The sequence below is a fragment of the Mirounga angustirostris genome, unplaced genomic scaffold (genome assembly GCF_029215605.1).
Source record: "Mirounga angustirostris isolate CCGP_5_RB_7025 unplaced genomic scaffold, mMirAng1.0.hap1 SCAF_10, whole genome shotgun sequence".
Lineage (NCBI taxonomy): Eukaryota > Metazoa > Chordata > Mammalia > Carnivora > Phocidae > Mirounga > Mirounga angustirostris.
Window position 1 is genome coordinate 102,945,278 of NW_026991718.1, and position 18,848 is coordinate 102,964,125.

At 38.6% G+C, this 18,848-nt stretch overlaps 1 protein-coding gene across 2 annotated transcripts in view; it reads right to left on the reverse strand.

Annotated features, from left to right (window-relative positions):
* The window catches only part of SNAP25 (synaptosome associated protein 25), an 83,266-nt gene that overhangs the window by 12,075 nt on the left and 52,343 nt on the right, over positions 1-18,848 (reverse strand). Inside the window, exons 2-5 of one of the 2 annotated variants that reach the window (XM_045883818.2) lie at positions 16,717-16,855; positions 14,739-14,780; positions 8,467-8,515; positions 1,292-1,409 (exon numbers count right to left, since the gene is read on the reverse strand). In XM_045883818.2, coding sequence (XP_045739774.1) covers positions 1,292-1,409; positions 8,467-8,515; positions 14,739-14,780; positions 16,717-16,788 — 281 coding nt within the window. In that variant the 5' untranslated portion in view covers positions 16,789-16,855. Of the gene's footprint in view, positions 1-1,291; positions 1,410-1,583; positions 1,702-8,466; positions 8,516-14,738; positions 14,781-16,716; positions 16,856-18,848 lie in introns of those variants that run through there. The other variant, XM_045883819.3, reaches the window with a different exon arrangement.

The window sequence follows — 18,848 nt, forward strand, 5'->3', positions numbered from 1 at the left end:
TGTAGACTGAGTGACAGAATGTGAACTGCCTAGACTGCCCTTCAAGAAAAACCATTTTAAGTCCCTGATGTGATCCCCCATCCCTTTGTTCAACTGTCTCTTTTTACTAAAAGTGGAAGGAAGCGAAAGTGTAAATACATTTGAGAGTTCCAGTTAGCTAGATTCCAGTTAATCAGGCTTTACTGTAGATCATTCTTTTAAAACAGTTTTAAATTTATCTGTAAATCGAGCCCCTCCCCCTCCTAAACAGGAAGTGGGATATTTTAAATCAGCCTCAAAGTTTAAAGGATGTGAATGGTCATATAATCAGCTAGAAATGACATAAATTGCTGTTCTAAAAGCTAGGATCAGGAGAGCTTTTAGGAAAAAGGCTTCTGTTCAAAGGGAAGTGGGAGGGGTGAGGGAGATCGGGTAATGGGTTTAATTTTCCAAATGCATGTTGGACAATCCACTCATGCATTTTTTTTCCACTGCTAGTCAAATAAGACTATCTTCCAGAACCCTCATTTTCAGGTTCCTTCTGTTGCAAACCTTTATAACCACATGTCACATTTCTGCTACATTCCAAAAAAAAAAGCGTTGCAGAACCTTGAAAACAGTTGAAAGTTTTGTGATGTCGTGCATGCAAAATCTACACATTTCAACATTTTAGTCAGTGTACGGATAGATCTTCCAAGAGGAAGAATTTCACAGGGATGGGTCCAATTTGAGTAAGGCTTGAGCACCTCTTGCTGAAGGGCTCGTGGCCTCTGCGGTGGGTGCAGCTGGGGCATCTATAGTCTAATAACGGGGCGGATTTGGCAACTGGTGGGGCAATCTCTGTCATATTCTCTGTGTTACAGATGCTTGCTTAGGCCAAATTACCTGTCTCTTTTGCTTCTGGAAAATCAAATCTTGAACATATGTGTTTCTCAACTTCCAAACTTACCCTCCAATCTTTTCTAGCTCTGCAGTTTTGGCTTTTGGGGTTGCAGGAAAATAAAATTGCCTGGGTGCCTCTTTTTTGAGGCTTGTCTCTGTCTCAAGGTACACTTTCTGGAAAATGTTGAAATGTTCATCAATAAAAATTGCTGACAGTGAAGCTTTCACTGTAGTATGCCTGATTTTTAATGCATCAACAGTAACTCCCACTATATCATCTATGCTATGAGATGAATGCATTGGAGACGGTATTGATCTGTTCTGCATGCCACATGCTCATCCTGCCTTTGTGCTTGGCAGGAATGAGCTTGTCAAGGCTTGGAGATGGGCCTTGGGAAACCAAAGCTACAGGCAGGCAGGCAGCACCTACTTGTTACAGGGACACACACAAAGCCCGCAGAATTTTCCTAGGTCCGTCAAATTCTTTTCTGCTTCTTTCATGTCCTTATTGATTTGGTCCATCCCTTCCTCAATGCGTTCCAGTTGTTCTGATTAAACACAAGTATTTTATCCCCACAGAATGAAGCGGATGGAAAAGGACAAAGAAAAAAAAGACAAAACTTCAGACATTCACTTTGACATTAAAAAAGAAAAAAATCAAAAGAAAGAAGAAAAGAAAGAAAACTGGACGCCACAGATTAGAGCTGGTACCCAGTACCTACTTGTTACAAGGACATATGAAAAGGCCACAGCATTTCCCTAAATCTTTTAAATTTTTCTCGGCCTCCTTCATGTCTTGGTTGATATGGTTCATGCCTTCTTCGACACGATCGAGTTGTTCTGGTTAGGACAAAGGGATGACAGTGTGGAATGAATTTTTTGGGGGTTTCCAGCAGAACATGAGAAATGACTATGTGGAACAGAATTTGAAAGAGAAAGATATTACAATGCATGGTCCTAGAGGATGCATTGCTGGAGACTGCTGCCACCCTACACAGGCACAGGTGGAAGGAAATGAACAAAAATGATGCTCAAAATAGTTTGTAATTCAGACACAATGGGATGGGGTACGTGGGCCTGTTGGATTCCTAGTGTCCAGGAAAACAGCACAGCCTATTCACTTACTCAGACACCAGTGAAACCCAAGAGAAAGAAAAACAGGGTGTTAATGTTTTAGGAATTCAGATTTCATGCTACTAGAGAAGGTACCTGCTTCAACTTTAAATATCTCTATCTTTGGGTTTTAAGCATCCTCGACCAGGTAAGGGTAGCAGATAGAATCAATCTTCTCTGGGGAAAATATCAACAATTAAAGGGATAATTAGCAATGGGTACCAGATCTTTTTATTTTTTCCCCTAGCAGTGGGCTGTTCCCTAGCCCAGGGGCAGTTCTTGGTTTTGAATACTTAATTCATAGGCACTGTTTAAAAAAGAAAGCAACATCAGCAGTCATGTTCCAAGCACTGGGACATTTAAATTCCTCTCTTCATCCTATGACTTACTTGCTATGAAAGTTCTGGAAGGCATTTCACTTCTCTGCCCCCTGATTTCCCAGTCTCTACAATGAGGGGCATGCTGGATCCCAATGGCAGACAGCAGGGAAAACAAACACATGGGTCTCTGAAGGTGGGGTGATGAGCTGGACCATAGAACAGTTGCCGAGTCAACTCTGCCAACAAAGCCAATCTGAGTGCATCTGAGACGTAGATCGATAGCCATAAAACCAGCTCGTGCTTCTAGGTTGCCTGGGTTACATTCACTAACTCAATTAATTTTTCAAAAGTTATGGCACCACATTGAGTAAATTACAAGTTCAATGAAGGGGTTTCTTAAAACAGCTTTTAAGACCCTTAAAGGAAAGCAGCAATGCGATGTCCTGGCTGTTGAGTTACAAAACCTAATTACACTTGCATCTCTCTTTTCATCTGCATTTCTGTGCATACCTGCCTGTGCCTCTGGGAATAAAGTTTTGATTAGAATAAAACTGATAAATCCATTTCCAGTCTAAGGGCAGACATAATCACTTAGAAAGAATTTCACGTTAAATTTTCCAGTGGAAAGTATCAGTCCAAAAAACTAAGATAGGTTCCTTACTGACCCATTAAGAGATTGTCCATCTGGAAAACAAGAGCCCACTGTGTTCTCTTTAATGGGGCTAAAGAATAGAACCCAGCTTATTGAGAATCTGCTACCTGTGCCTGCTCTTCAAATGATAGATGAAGGCAAAATTTAAGTACATCTCCAGTGTTGGATAGCTGGGGAGAAAAACAGTGTTGTGCTGGTGAACTTCTGCTGGGTAAGCATAGGTCTAGTAATGTCTTTAAGAAAATCTTTAAAAGGACTAAAAAGAAAAAAAAATGATGGCAATTCTTTATATTCCATAAGATTTTTGTACCTTTATAAAGACTTCTTTCCAGTTCCCTTTAAAGAATGTAATAAATTAGCTTGCAGATAAAATTAACTATTGAATAGGGGGATTGATAGAGAAGGAGCTCAACATTGTCAAAAGGAAGAGCCATGTCAAGTACAGACAGAAGTCCCAATGGAATAATTGCTAATAGCTTCCTGGAGCACTGGGTGGAGGTGGGATTGAAGGAGCATCTGGACTCAGGGAAAATATGTCGCACTCCACTAATGAAAGCTGAAATACACACAGATTATGGCATGGGGATACATATTCAGGCATTTGTCCTTCTTGAAGAGTTTCTCTGACATTTCAGGAGCCCCACCCACGGTGGCCCCAGGGATTAGGAGGTAATAAAAATAAAATGTAATAAAATAAAAATGTGAATTGGTCCCCAAGTGTTGTGTTTCTGAACCAGTGAATTCAGATTAAAATATAAAAACAAACAAGCTGGTCCCAGTCGGTATTTCTTCGAGCTGGGTTCTATCACGGGTTGCCAGACTATTAGGCAAAGGTCATAGCTAAGAGAGGGATGCTGAAGCTCTTTCAGAAAAGTTGATTCAGAAAATGATTTTATAGCTTCCAATATTGGTTGAATTTATCATTTCACACAATTATAAGCCAAACCCTTAATTTAAAAAATATTGTGGAACCATTTTGTCATCGGTATTCTAACTATTCATCTTTGGAGGGTACTGTGTTAGGTTTGTGGGTGTTTGGCGTATTGAAACTTCATTGATACTTATGAAGTATCAATTTCTGTGAGGACATCTCTCAGGAAATGCTCGAAAATAACCAATATATTTATTCCATCCTGGGGTGGCCAGCAGCATCTCACCAGCTGATGCAATGTACTGTCCATAGTTGACCACTCCTTACCACTCCTTACTAGGCTTGCTTTCTGGCTGTTTTCTGTCTATTCTTGGAGACTTGGGAGGACAATAACATTTTGAGTTAGGAGAGGTATTCCAGTAGATGACACTAAATGTTGGGGCAAGGGATTATACTTTCTTTTGCCATGTTTGGATGACTGGTTATTTATGATAGATCCACCAATGGCAGGATACTCAGGGATCTAAGTTAGACATTTTTTTTTTCTACTAATCTTACTTAAGCAAGGTGACATGAGGCCCTTAGAATCCCCAACCTGGTTAAAAAACGGATAGTAGAAGAATAGCAAGATGTCAAAGTTATTGACCCAGTGTATAAGCCTTCATGAGAATAGTCAGTTACCAGATGCTGCTTATGTGATTTTCATTATCCTTAGCATTGATGAACATGTGGAAATTCATTACCTAAATTCACATAGCCACTTGTGGCTAGTGGCTATCACACTGGACAGTGCAGCTTTAGTCATCCATAACAGATATTGGTGTGCAGACTTTAGCAAGAGGAATGTTTTCTCAAATGCTACCTTGTAGTGCCATGAACCTTTTAAGAAAGTCAGCAGGCACTCCGGAAGAGGCCTTATTTTGCCCTTCCTCTGTCAGGCAGAGGTCAAAGATTTCACTGTTTAGTTTGGAGTTGATCCCACGGGATTTTCCCAAGGGCTGCATCTTCAGTATTGAAACAAACACATAACCCAGCAAAGACCAACAAAAGGAACAAGAGATATGGAGGTGAAAGGTTAAGTCATCCCCCATTAGTGATAAGGTGGTTTAATGGGGATTTCTAGAGGAATAAAAGTCCCAGGACTCAGTACATTTCCAGGGCCATCTGTCATGCTCAATGCTCCTTGGTGTCTCCTGATACCTGGGTATAAAACAAGAATCCCGTAAAGAATTTTTGAGTGCAACCATTTAGCTGGACAACCTGGAATGGCTCTTTAGAAGGATGTCTGTTTCTTGAAACTCCTGTGCAGCTGCAGGATAGAAGCAATCAACATTTTTGGTGTTGAGGCATAGACAAAATTAGGAGAGCATAACTGGAGAGAAATTTTAAAGCAGTTACTGATCTAAACAACTAAAAACAGCATATGCAGGATGAAAATGCATTAACCACGGCAATGAAGATAGTTGTTGACTTATGCTTATCTGTCATTTTAAAAGGTCCTAATCACCTTATAGTATAAATGGAACATGTACCACTTAAGACCAGGCAGAAGCCACACACTTTGGGGGGTTTTACAGTTGTGTGTTTTTTCAGTATCATTGTGATCACCACGCATCTGGTAAAACCAGGGCTAGTCTAGGAAATATGTTTAACCAAGGGATTCAGCATTTATTGTGGTATGGCCACAAATGAAATGTTTTAGCGGAGAACATTAACTATCTTGTGGGGGAAAAAATCTGCTCTTCTGCTTCCTTTCTCAGAGAATAACATATAGATGTTCCTGAGAATCATTTGTGCTTAAGAAGAATATATTTTTGTATGGAGATTCTGGCAAATTTTGTCTCGAGATTTTCTTCATCAAAGTGCAATGAAATTTGCAACTCAAGTAAGCATATTATTCACCTTCTCTTTTTTTGATTCCAGATTTGTAGAGATTACTTTCCAAGTCTTTATGTCAATTCTTTATAGTATTGGGAAGAAAGCATTACCTTGAATCTTGCTCAAAACTTTCCTCCAATTATCATTCTCCCTTTTCTACCCCCTTCACATGCAAATTACTAAGAGAGTATTCAAAGGTGGAACTCCTAATTATTTAAATGTGTATCAATTTAACTCTGGAAACGAGGTACCACTCTTCTACATGGGCACCTGTGGGTTAATTTTAAAAAGATGATTTGCCATGTTCAGAGTTTCAAAATCTGGGACATTATTACACAGATCAAGCCAGCAACCCTTACAACTATAGCAAATTTATCTGGGGAGTTCTGAAGACTGCCACAGCTATTATAATTCCTTCAAAACACAACTACATCACTAGATTCAGTTATTTGTGTCTAAATTTTTGCCAATTAGTATCTTAAAAATTGTGGGGAAGTGTAAGGGTTGATGTTCAATTGTTTTTTAAAAAAATTTTTTCTCTTGATTTTTTAATTGGTTGGTATATATTTATTGACAAAGCTCAATACAAATAAATAATATAGAAACAAAAGTCTTTATATGACAGCCATGAGGATGTGCCCCTCAGATCTCCCTTCAAGAGGGAATTTGTAGTTAGCTCACATGTCCAGTTGCTACACCTATGGGATCTGCCAAAGCATTTCCATGGAGACCATGCTGTCGCTGGGATGCTTCTAGCTCATGGCTATGGCTGAGCACAATGGAATCACTAGAGCTGAGGCATCCTTGCCTATGGTGGGGCTGCTCCATTGGGTTTTCTTAGCTCCTGGGCTCCCCATCAGCCTGGAGTGTGAGACTCTTCCTCCTTGCTCCTCTCCTCTTAACAAGTGTCAGACCTGCCTCAGTCGACAGCTTTCCCTGCCTACACCTGCTCCTCTTCCCTTGACCCATCACAGGTGTCCATAATAGATCTTGTATACTTCTGACTCTTAGCATTTGCTTCCCAGAGGAGCCCAAATGATATCCTTTTCTAGTCCCTCCCTGCCCTTGCCCTAACTCATCAGAAGTTGGTAAAGATTTGTCTCATTTAGTGTAATGGTTGAAGAATATTTCTTTTATGGCCAGTCCATAATTCATTTGGTCGGTCTCCCCACTGACAGACATTTAGGCTGTTTCCAGTTTTACACTCTTAAAGGTAAGACATAGAGAAATGTACATCTGCAGCATATAATTCTAGGAGTAGAATGTCTTGGTCAAGGATGAGTATACTTCATACTTTGAAAATATTATCTTGAAAATATTATCAAATTACTCTTCAAACACTTATATCAGTCTATAGTGCCTATCTGTACACTGAAGATCTCCATTTTCCCAAAATACTCACAGCATTAGTGATTATCAATTTAAAAAATCTGTACCAGTCTGCTAAAGAGTGTCATCTCATTATTGTTGTTGGTTGAAGCATGGTTTCATATGTCTATTTATAGATTTATATCTTACACCAATTTGCTTGTAGGTTTTTGCCCTTTTCTTTGATCATATGCAAGGTCTCTCTGTATTTTAGGAAAATGCCTTATGCCTGTTATCTGTAGGGCAATTCCCAAACCCCCAACCCCATCTGAGGTTTATTTTTTTTTGAAGTTTGTTTGTGAATACATTACATTTTTATCTTTGACATTAAAAAATTTCTCATGATTCCTAAGAATTTTCTAATGTTTTCAAAAATACACATAGATACATAATAAATATAAATAAAATAAATATATATAAATAAATATATATATAAATAAAGAGAAAAAATTCTCAACAATTTGCTTGTTATAATAAGAATTCAGAGTAGAATCAGGTAGCTAACTTGTGGCTAGAATTATTATTATTATTATTTTATTATTTTTTTCTCTTTATTTTTAAAAAAATTCAATTAATTAACATATAATGCATTATTGGTTTCAGAGGTACAGGTCTGTGATTCATTAGCCTTATATAATACCCAGTGTTCATTACATCACATGCCTTCCTTAATGTCTGTCACCCAGTTACCCCGTGGCTAGAGTTAAATAAGCATTGCCATATGACTAGATGTATTGAGACAAAAAAAATTACCCTTCTAGATTCCACTTTAGAGTACAGAGATGATTTTCACTGATTCTGATTTTCACTGCTTCAGCATTTCCATAACAATTAAAAGCAATTTAAATATTTTAAATGGTTCATTTATAATCTCCCTTGGCTTATATCCTGTTAAAGATATAACTAAGAGGACTTAGTTACTAAAGGAATCCTCATGATAACTTGGAAATCAAAACTGCCAGATACTGAATTAGGATGGTCACAAGAAATGGACGTGATGTACTATTCTCTTATTCTATCTAGGGATTATTACAAGAAAACTAAGTTTATGGGAAAAATTGGGGATAAGGAGGTTCAGAGAATTCTCAAACTGTCCAAAATACTACCATTAAAAGAAACTCCAAAAAATAATGACTTTTGCCATCAAAATTCTGTTATTCCAACATATATAACAGGGAGATTAGTGACATTCAATCAGCCATGAAGGCCTCAACATTCCCATACATTTACCAATCTTTTCAACAGAGAAAGGGAAAAAAGCAAGATAATGAAAACTCTAGAACCCTCATATATGCATATAAATATGTTGAAAGGACCACCTGTGTATACACAAATAATTTTTTTTTAAAAAATGCACTTTATTCAGATGAGGAATTGTGCTTACTGAAGAAATCTCAACTTACCTCCTTGTTCATCCAACATAACCAAAGTCCTGATACCAGCATCTTTACTCTACATTCCAATAATGGTAGCAAAGTTGAAAAAGAGTTAAAGAGAGAAAAGAGAGAAAGAGAAATCAGTAAGGGGACAATTAGCCCTAGAAATGGAAAATGAAGAAGGACCAAAGGAAAAAGAGGGAGGAAATAGGGCAAGAGCACTAAGGGCTGGGGAGGGACTCAGAAGAAGGGGTCACCTGTGGACTTGCTCTATCAGTGAATCTTAGGGTAGATGAGGTAGATGTAGCTCAGTCTCCATGGGGGTAGGGCTGGGGATGGGGCTTGGCATGAAATTGGAATACACAACTTAATACTATACTGTGGTTTTATATTTGCAAAACAAAAATGCCTTACAGGTTCTGTAACACCAACCATAGAAAGCAAATCTTTCAAAATCTTCTAGACTAAATCTTCTCTGGCATGATACATCAGGAAGTTTCCCTCAGTGAACTGGGAAGGGATGCCCCACTGGAAAGTAAGAAACTTTGGGGGTGAGATTTTTAGGTTTATCAAAATAGATGACTGCTTCACAAAGGTTGAGAAATACAGCCCCAAACAGAACTCACCCTCCCATTTTCTCTCTACGGGGAAAAGTTATGTGAGATTTAGAAAACCAATGGACAGATGAGAAATAAAGGCTCTTTATTCTGAAATCTAAAATTCTGCACAATAATAGAATGTGAGAAAATAATTCATCCACAAGCTTTACTGCATTTCTTTTGTGCAGAAATCTGGAAAAGGCACTCCTCATCTCACTCCACATGATCTAAACAAACCAAACACCACCTGAACTATTTGGTGGAGGGGAGTGGGACTTGGTGGGTAGGGGAAAAGGAACACAGATATTTGTACAGCTCAACCTTAAAAATCATCATTGCTGGGAATTCAAACTGTTAAGGAAAGACTTTTCATTTTATAGGGTGATTATTAATAAGTATAAAATGGCATTGCTAACCGTTTGGATTAATTGGTTTTTCAGGGGATGCTCATGGTGGCCCCTAGAATAAACTCAAAAGGAAGACATCTCTCATGGCCCCATTTATTTTCCACTGACTTATTTTATTTATTTTTTAAGATTTTATTTATTTATTTGACAGAGAGAGACACAGCGAGAGAGGGGACACAGGCAGGGGGTTGGGAGAGGGAGAAGCAGGCTTCCCTCAGAGCAAGGAGCCCGATGTGGGGCTCGATCCCAGGACCCCGGGATCATGACCTGAGCTGAAGGCACACGCTTCATGACTGAGCCACCCAGGTGCCCCTCCACTGACTTATTTTAAACTAAGAAAGAAAGAGAGGGATATTAGTGGAGGTCAACAGAGGGTTTTGTTTTCTTTTGTTTTGTTTTTAAACAGTATTTTAACAACTCAATAGGGCTTCTAAAAAATAGAACACTGAAAATGTTTTCTGTGAGTTTTATAAACTCACCATTTCAGAGAATGTTCCAGACAGGAAAAACCAAGCTGCTTCTGAACACATTTTGATAGGATTTAGTTGTGAGGTTAGGAAGTAGTTTGGAGAGCTTGGGTTGACTTCCGGAGTCATCAACAGCACAAATTCTGGAGCCAGACTCTGCCCTGAGATCCTGATGATTTCATTTCCTAGCTGTGGAGCCTCAGGTAAATGTCTTAATTACTCTGTGCCTCAGTTCCCTCATTTGTAAGACAGCGATGATAATAGTTAATACCTCATTGAGTTGTCATGGGAATTAAATGAATTAGTATGTGGCACATGGTAGAATGGTGCCTGGCCTAGAGTTCGCAAGACAGAAGTGTTTATAAAATAAATACCTTCAGAAAATGCATCTATAGCAGGATATTTGGCAAATGAAAACTATCGTCATTACCGACTACCATCAGAAGCTTCCAGACCACTACTTCCCAAACTTTAATGTGCATATGAAGCCCCTGCATAGGAAACATCTTGTTAAAACATGGATCCTGATTCAGTAAGATTGAGATAGAGCCTGAGATTTTGCATTCTGAATAAGCTCTACCATCTAATGATACTGCTGGTGCAAGAATACCGATGGAGCAGCAAGATTCCAGATCCCAGGACACATTTCAAAATCTTTTATTTCAGTGTGTTGTAAATGGACATTTGTCTGCACTGGCCTGTGTTTTAACCATTTCTGTGCCCAGACAGGAACAGAAACAGCTCCTTCACTTTCCAGAGTATGTATAAGGATAAAATGAGCTACAGAATGTAAAGACTTCTAACAGTTCAACTCTTTGGGAGGCTCTGGTTCCAAAAAGCAATTAAGATAAAGGATTTACTTTGTATAGAATATCAATCAGTTTAGAATGGGCTACTGTGTTTGTTTTCTCAGATCATTTTCTCAAAGGAAAAAGGAAATATGGTAGGAGTTGCCTGATGGAAGGGAAGTTCTGTGCGTAGGAATTCACACTCTGGGATCAGGTAGACCTGGGTTTTAATTTAGTTTCATCTCTGCCATTTGTAGCTGGGTATTTCAAGCAAGTTACTTAATCACTGCATACTTCGATTTCCTCCTTGGTAAGATGGAGATCAGAATAATAGTAAAAGGTGGCTACCTACAAGGGTTAAGTTAGATTACATACGTTTGATGATGATAGCTCTGGGTAGAGTACCCAGCACATAGTAGATTCTCAATAAATGTTAGAACTTACATTTGACTCCACAGTTTTGCTGACAGTTTTTATCAAAATAACTGGATTGTTCTTTGGGGAAACTAGAAATGCAAGGGAGGAGAAGGGCAGGGATGAAGACAATATTTCAGGGAAAGCAGAATATTACTTTCTTTTCTTCTTAACAAGTATTATGTTTTAATAGCTAGGAGTGAGAGGAGGTGGTTCCATTTTTGTCTTAGCTCAATTGTTGGTTTCTGTTTGAGATTGCTGGGAAAACAGTCTACCTAAAACCAGAGAGTTGGAGATATGAGGGATTTTTTTTTTTCATTTCTTTCTTTTTTCTTTTTATTTCTCTCTTTTTATTTTTCCTTTCTTGCAGATGAACCAAGACCATTTCTAGAACATTTTTAAGTCTTTCTTTTGTCATTCTGAGATGTTTTCCCCAAAGTCCAACACATCTGAGCTAAAACCAGGACTCTCCAGGCACTTTCTTAACTGCGAGAATTCCAAAAAACCCCACATCTACCTATATGAAAAGAACTACCCTGCTTCAGTTATCCAGTAGAAAGTCTGGCATAACAAAGACATGGCTTTAGAATGCTTATTTTCTTTTCATTGCCAGGGTGTCTTGAAAGGTAAGTTGGGATGAAAAGAAAAGATGCTTAAAACATCCATGCAGTGTTAAAGAGCCTCAGTAACTACCACTCCATGAAAGCTCTAGGTGGTGCTTCTGAACTGGCCTGCCCTTAAGCCGTGGGCCTTTCCTGGGGTGACCTTTCATAGCCCAAGGCATTCATGTGTAGACTTCATTTCTGGCATGCAGTGTCAACAGAATCAACTTTTTTGCCTGGAACCAAATATTCCCTTCTTGAAGAGACAGTCATGATTCTGTTACCAGAATTAATTACATGCTCCAAAGGCAGGTAAGGCCTTGACTTTGGAGAGCTATTTTCATACCTGTTTTGTTGCATGATACCAATTTATATCTTCCCTCCCACCCCCAAAGGTAGGCCTTCCATACATGTTTCTTGACATGCAGCCATCAAAAGAGCCAGTTTGCAACTCTAGCCTGGGAACCAAGTGCTATATGACTTCTCATCTTTTTGCCTGTGTATGATATCCAGCTTTTCTGAACTTTCCCAACTGACTTCTGTATAACTTTACATTGTCCTTGAGATGCCAATAACGGTTTCTATTAAAAAGCAAGTTTCTATACCTGCCACTCTGTTACACCCTAATGTCTGTGAGGGCTGGCACAAAGTCCTATGTTGAACTGAGAGTGGGGTTGTCTGCCTCAGGGAGATTTCACAAGTTTAGTAACCTTTCCCGTCTTTGAGACTGAATTTCAATAAAAATTCAGCTCAATTCAAATTATATAGCACTGATGCACTTCGGGATCCTGGGTAAGATCCTGGTATTTCAGTGCTCATATTTGCCAAGTTATTTCTGCCCTTGATGAATATTTAATGCTGATTCTCTTTAAAGAGAATTTCTTTTTTGATTGAAAAGCAGACTACCCCCTGAATAGCCAATGCCCTAGACATAAGGGGTATTTGACCATCAATATAAAATAACCCAGGAGGAAGTAAGAGCAATCAATCTACGCTAATCATACCTTGCTCATAAGTTCCTAAGGATAGAAAATCTAATAGCCTCCTCTCATTTATGAGAGGTAGGAACTAGCTTCCATCTGTTTCATCCCTTGTTCTAAGATGCAACCTCATTCTTGATCAAGAAATCCTTTAGGAGAAACAAAAATGTATGATTCAAGTATCCTACTTTAATCAATAGAGCTTTTGAGACTTTCTCCCCGCCGGAGAATAAATTAGAGCAGACACTCCTTACTCAAGACTGGTCGACACTGCCTGCAATTTAAGAAGAGGCAAAAACGAAGTATTCATTGGCCCAAAGACTCCGATGTATGAGGGGCCAGTTCAAAGTGATGCATCCTGATGCATTTGCTCTACCACTTCCACCTCCTAAGCAGGGTTTCAACATTGCACAGGTGGAGCGATTGGTGATAGTTCTGGTATTTTAGAAATTTACTTCACATGTGCACAAACATAAATGAAAATGAAAAATGAGCCTGGAGGCTATGGCTGAAGGTCATAAAGATGTATAACATAATTATGTCAGCTGACATGTGGGTTCCCTTCAGGTCAACGTGAGAACTCATGTGGGAATGTTAAAAAGATTTGTTCCTTTTGCTTGTTCTCATGATGGGTTGAGGGAAAATAAGTCAACTCTGAAAGCCTTGCCAGCACACTTAGATTTAGAATACCTGCCTCCTTCTTGGTCCTCAAGTATTTCTGCATGAGTGGTGTTCCCAGGATAGAGCAAAGACAACATTTCTCTTCATTTAGAGAGGGAAAACTGCTTTCTGTGCTTCCAAGTTCTCCTTTGTTGGCCTGCCTTCCTGTGGGGGCCAATTTGTGCTACATTGCAGGCTCAAATACTCATTTTTCGTGATAACAGATTTCATTAAATGTACCTCCCACCCTTTCCCGGTGGCCTGGGAGCTCATGGTGTCCCCTTCTCCCCACTCCTCTTGTGGCAATTCACATTTAGCCAATATTTCATTTCTGGGTAAGAAGCTGAAGCTGCAGAAATAAAGGAAGATGTTGGCTTCTCTAGCGTGAGGCAGCCGAACTTCCTTCTAGCCTTATAACATTGATCTTTCTTTCCTTTCATGTCATTGCATAAGCAATTTATAGTAGCGCAAGGCAAGTAGGCTCATTTAATCATTCTGCTCAAGAACATGCAAGATCCTTAAAAATGATAACCACACATGAATTGATAAGCAGTTTCAAAGCATAGCTAAAACAGCATTTCACTGAATAAAAACTATTAGGCTTGTTTTATTCAGTAAAGATAAATACAGCCCATCCCATTCTTTTTCCACTTCATCTCTCCCAGTGGGCAAGTTCAATTAATCCACTTACTCTTCCTGGTTGACTGCTGCTCTCCCCAATTGGAATGAGCAAGGTTTATTGTAAATGCCCTTTTGATTCCATTATTGCTATCTGCCCTATTTTGCCCATATAAAAATAGTTTGGGATTCATTAACCATGCCTCGCAAATGGATGTTCAATCCAGAGTCAGGAATATAAAAGAGCTTCTGTATTTGCGTTATGGCCTTGAAATGCCTTTTATCAAAGAATTTTCCTATTACTTCATGAATTTTAGTGCCTGACTCTCAATATTACAATTTCTGAAAATGTTGTTTCTATGGGGTATGTATTTTTAAAAGTCATATGTGTGGCTAAGTCAAAACAGAATGTCAAGATTAGACGTGATTTAGAGGCATCAAAATCACTGCAAGTGAAGTTTTTATGTAGGTAATGCCTTTAGATTTGCTTAAAGTGATTCAGTCTTCTGTGATTTCTTAGGAACATTTACTTAGAAATACCATCCTTCTCTACTTCCCAGACTATAAAGGTAGCTAGGGCTGGGAGGGAGAGGGGATCCTTTGATGGCTACCTGACATCTCCCTCAGTAATGTGAATTCCAGATAGGCTACAATGGAATCAATGGAACCAATGGGATTGTGGCATAAGAAAAGGCAGTAGGGTCTAGGAAAAGAATATGCCGGCAAAAGGGATTAGTTTATCTTGAAATATGGCCACTCCTTACCTCTTCAACCAGTTGCAGCATACGACGGGTGCTTTCCAGTGACTGGGATTAAAAAAAAAAAAATTATGAATGCAGGATCCAGAGGTCTTGGAAAATCCGAACTACTCTCTTCACTTGAGAAACACAAAGGGTTACTATCACACATTCTTTTAAGTTTGTAACTGAACACATTTTCAATCTCTTTCCTATCAGTCTTTCTACATAGTAAGATTCCCTAAAGCAATTACATTAAAGTTGATCTTCTAAAATCAAAACCATATGAAGCTGATCTTGATATCAAAGACAAGGTAATCTGGAAAAGATAATTTTGCATGTGCAGGATGCATGAAAAATTATCTCAAATACTCAGAGGATTAATTTGGCCTCCCTGGACCAGGAATATTGAATTTTAAGCACAAACATAATTTCTCATGAATTGAGATGAATCTAACATCAAGTTTCTTATAAAGCTCCGAGAAACACAATTGGAAGTTCTTATCAATACAAATTAAGCTGTCGCCTTAGGGTGAAAAAAAATCAAGCATGTTTGAAATAACTAGCCTGTAGGAGACAGCTATAATAATTATCTTCATCCTTAGATAAGACAAAGTGAGATGGAAGGTCTGAAGTCAGCACTGGTTCCTCGGGCACATCATTGTCACTTTTTTCTCAGTTCCTTTGTAACTAACTACTAGACTCCAGCAACCAGTGTGATTTCTCAAGGCTTTGCTTTTAAGTGACAAACTTATTTTGGACAAGATCCTGAAGGAGCGGGAAGAACGTTAACTTTCCTAGAAGAGGCTGGGCTTGTTGAAATACAATGGCTGTAAGCAGTGGTATGTTGGTAAATGCTAAAATAGATGAATACAAATATGAAACAGATATGAATATACATATATGTATAGGTGTATTTAAGTTTATTATTTTCCTTATATAAGGGATGGAGAGCATAGAATTTACAGATAATAAAATACACAATGCCCTTTATTATAAATTCTATGTAGCCAACTGAGTCTCACAGAAAGCTTTTGTTAAGTTTTACTGAACTCTTGTGTCCATTGCTAAGCATGCAAAGGACAAATGTAGTTCTGACATGAATGTTGGTTGATATTTTCATTTGCATTAATGAGTAAGAGGAAAGTGAAACAATGGAGAAATGTTGGGACTTCGCTAGTTTGTCAATGATGCAAGTGACTTCTTTGCTGAAAAGAATAAAAATTTTCAACTACTAGAAGATTTTCTCCATTTTTTTGTGTTAATTAAAGAGTAATGACTAGAGACATGCCCATTTTTAAGTTTAATCTGTTATTAACATTTTCTCTACTTTCTTAAGTCTAGACAGTCAACAAAACAGTAAGTCAAACCCTGATTTGTAGTGTTTGCAGATTCCTGTGAAATAGCCTTAACCTGATTTTTAACTACAGCATAGCATCACTGAAGGTGAACTTGGGAAAAGTACAGTAACATGCTGTTACATGGTATTCCTACACTATAGATATAACACAAGTCAAGAACTTTGAGAGCATAGGTAATATGAAAATATAGGAAAAAAATTAAGAAGTGATGAATTTTGAGTATTTATTGCCTTTGATTTTTAATATAATCTACTTAATTATCAATTTATATAATTCAATTTAATTAATTAATTAATTAATTAATTTATATAATTCAATTTTAATACCAGCTTGCAAGATTCTGGAAAATGTAACAATCAGCTCTCAGAATTAGGCCAGCTCCGGACACCCAAAGACATTGCTTTTCTTAGAGGATCTTGACTTCCCTAGATTTCTACTAATTGGGAGTTTAGGCTAAGACATTAGTTGTATGTAGGTTTATCAACCCATTCTTGTCTGTAGAGGTATCAGGTATATAGAAAATCAAAGTCATACTCCTCCGTTTTTAAAACTGAGATGTTAGAAGACCTTTTCCACCTGAACCTGAATAAGACAAACTACTCAGCTACCCAAATTTTGCTCCTTTTTCATGTCCCATCCCTCACCTCATCAGCCAGCTGGTCAGCCCTTCGCTGCATCTCCTCCAGCTCATTGCGCATGTCTGCGTCTTCAGCCATGGTAGTGGTGGGGGTGGGGTGGCTGGGTGCTTGGGCTAGAGGTCAGTGAAGGCTTTGGACACAGAACCTGGAAAAAGCAGATTTGAACATGTGAGAGTTTATGTAAGTGCATGTAGTATGTGCAAATAGGAGATCTAAATAGCCCACACTCTGTCTCCATGACTCAGTCATCTTCTGAAGACAGAAGCCATACTCAGACAGGGTTCAATAGAATTTTGCTGTTTCTCCAAAAGATGCATTATGAATGCATACTTGCCAGCTTTATAATGGAGACACATACCTGTCTATCTATGAAGCATTTTTTTTTTAAAGATTTTATTTATTTATTTGACAGAGAGAGGCACAGCGAGAGAGGGAACACAAGCAGGGGGAGTGGGAGAGGGAGAAGCAGGCTTCCCGCCGAGCAGGGAGCCCGATGCGGGGCTCGATCCCAGGACCCTGAGATCATGACCTGAGCGGAAGGCAGACGCTCAACGACTGAGCCACCCAGGCGCCCCTCTATGAAGCATTTTTAAGACACAAACCACCAAGAGTTTGGAATGATGGTGTGGAGGGATGTGGTTCTGGGTTAGTATACTTTTAACCTCACATTTATTTTCCATTTTTATTTTATTTTTAAGAGCTTTATTGAGGTATGATTGACATATAATAAATATTTGAAGTGTATAGTTTGAAAAGTTTTGACATAGGTACACACACAGGAAACCATGACCACAATTAGGAAAACATATCCATCACCCCCAAAGTTTTTTCCATGCTCTTTGTAATCCTACACACCCACTCATCCCATCTCATCTTACCCCTGTGCTGAGACAACTGCTTATCTGCTTTCTGTTACTATAAATTAGTTTGCATTTCCTAGAATTTTATATACATGGATGATACAGTATGTACTATCTGTTGTCTCTTTTTTACTTAGTATAATGATTTTGAGATTTATTATGTTGTGGTATGTATTAATAGCTTGTTCATTTTTGATGTTGAGTAGTATTCCACTACATTTAGAAGCATTTGGAATGTAGGAGCTAAGGGCAGGCCACCTCAAGATGTGCCACTTTGGCGTGCAGATTATTTCGAGCTGAAAAGAATCAAGGCCCAAGAGACTCAGGAAGAAAATTTGACCTTCCCTCTAACTGCCTACAAGAGTTTAGATAGAGGACCTCCTGCAGGAAAGGAGAAATCACCATAGATAACTACAGTATAACAAGAAGTAGGGGTGGTAAACACAGATGGATTTAGCAAGGTTTGATTATTAAAATTACTTCCTATGTCCCACTGTTTCTGTATGGCCCAGCAAACATTTGTTTACCAAACATTTACTCTTTTTTTATCTTCCTGTGAATTTTTTCCTTTCCTTTGAAGTTCCAGACTCCTACCTTCTTCTCCTTAGTTCAGAATGACATATATACCTCATTTTGCCTGACTGCCTTTGGAACTCATATCTATGTGGATTCCCCATACATATATAATTAAATTTGATTTTCTCCTGTTAATCTGTCTTATGTCAGTTTAATTCTTAGACCAACTAAAAGAATCTTGAAGGATAGAGGTAAATTTTTCCTCCCCAGCAAGGAGCTAAAGGCAGAAAATCTTTAGTCTCCTTCAGTGGTTATCAGAGGTTGTCAAGAAGGCTTATGTGAGCATGCAGTTATTTTTCCAAAAAGGGATGGATCCTTGTCCCTGAAATGTGATTGACTCTTTCTTGGTAACACTCTTGAAATCCCATATGATGCAAATTACAAGTAGCCAGACTGAGCTCCCTCCAGAGCCAACCAGCCCTGTCCCCCTCTTCCTTTTTCCTTTCTTTCTTTCTCCTGTCTTCTCGTCTCTCCTCAAATATTTATTGAGTATTTGTAAGATGCCAGGACAGTGTTAGGCACTAAGGCTATAGTGATGAATGAGACAGGTAAATTCATTGCTGTCGCAGAGCAACAGCCTAATTAGGAAGATGGAAGTAAAATAAGGAAATTAAATTATTCAGTGTGAAATGAATTATTTGGGGTCATACCATAGCTGCCCATGGGGCACAGCAGGCCTCCCTGAAGAAGTCACGTCCCCAG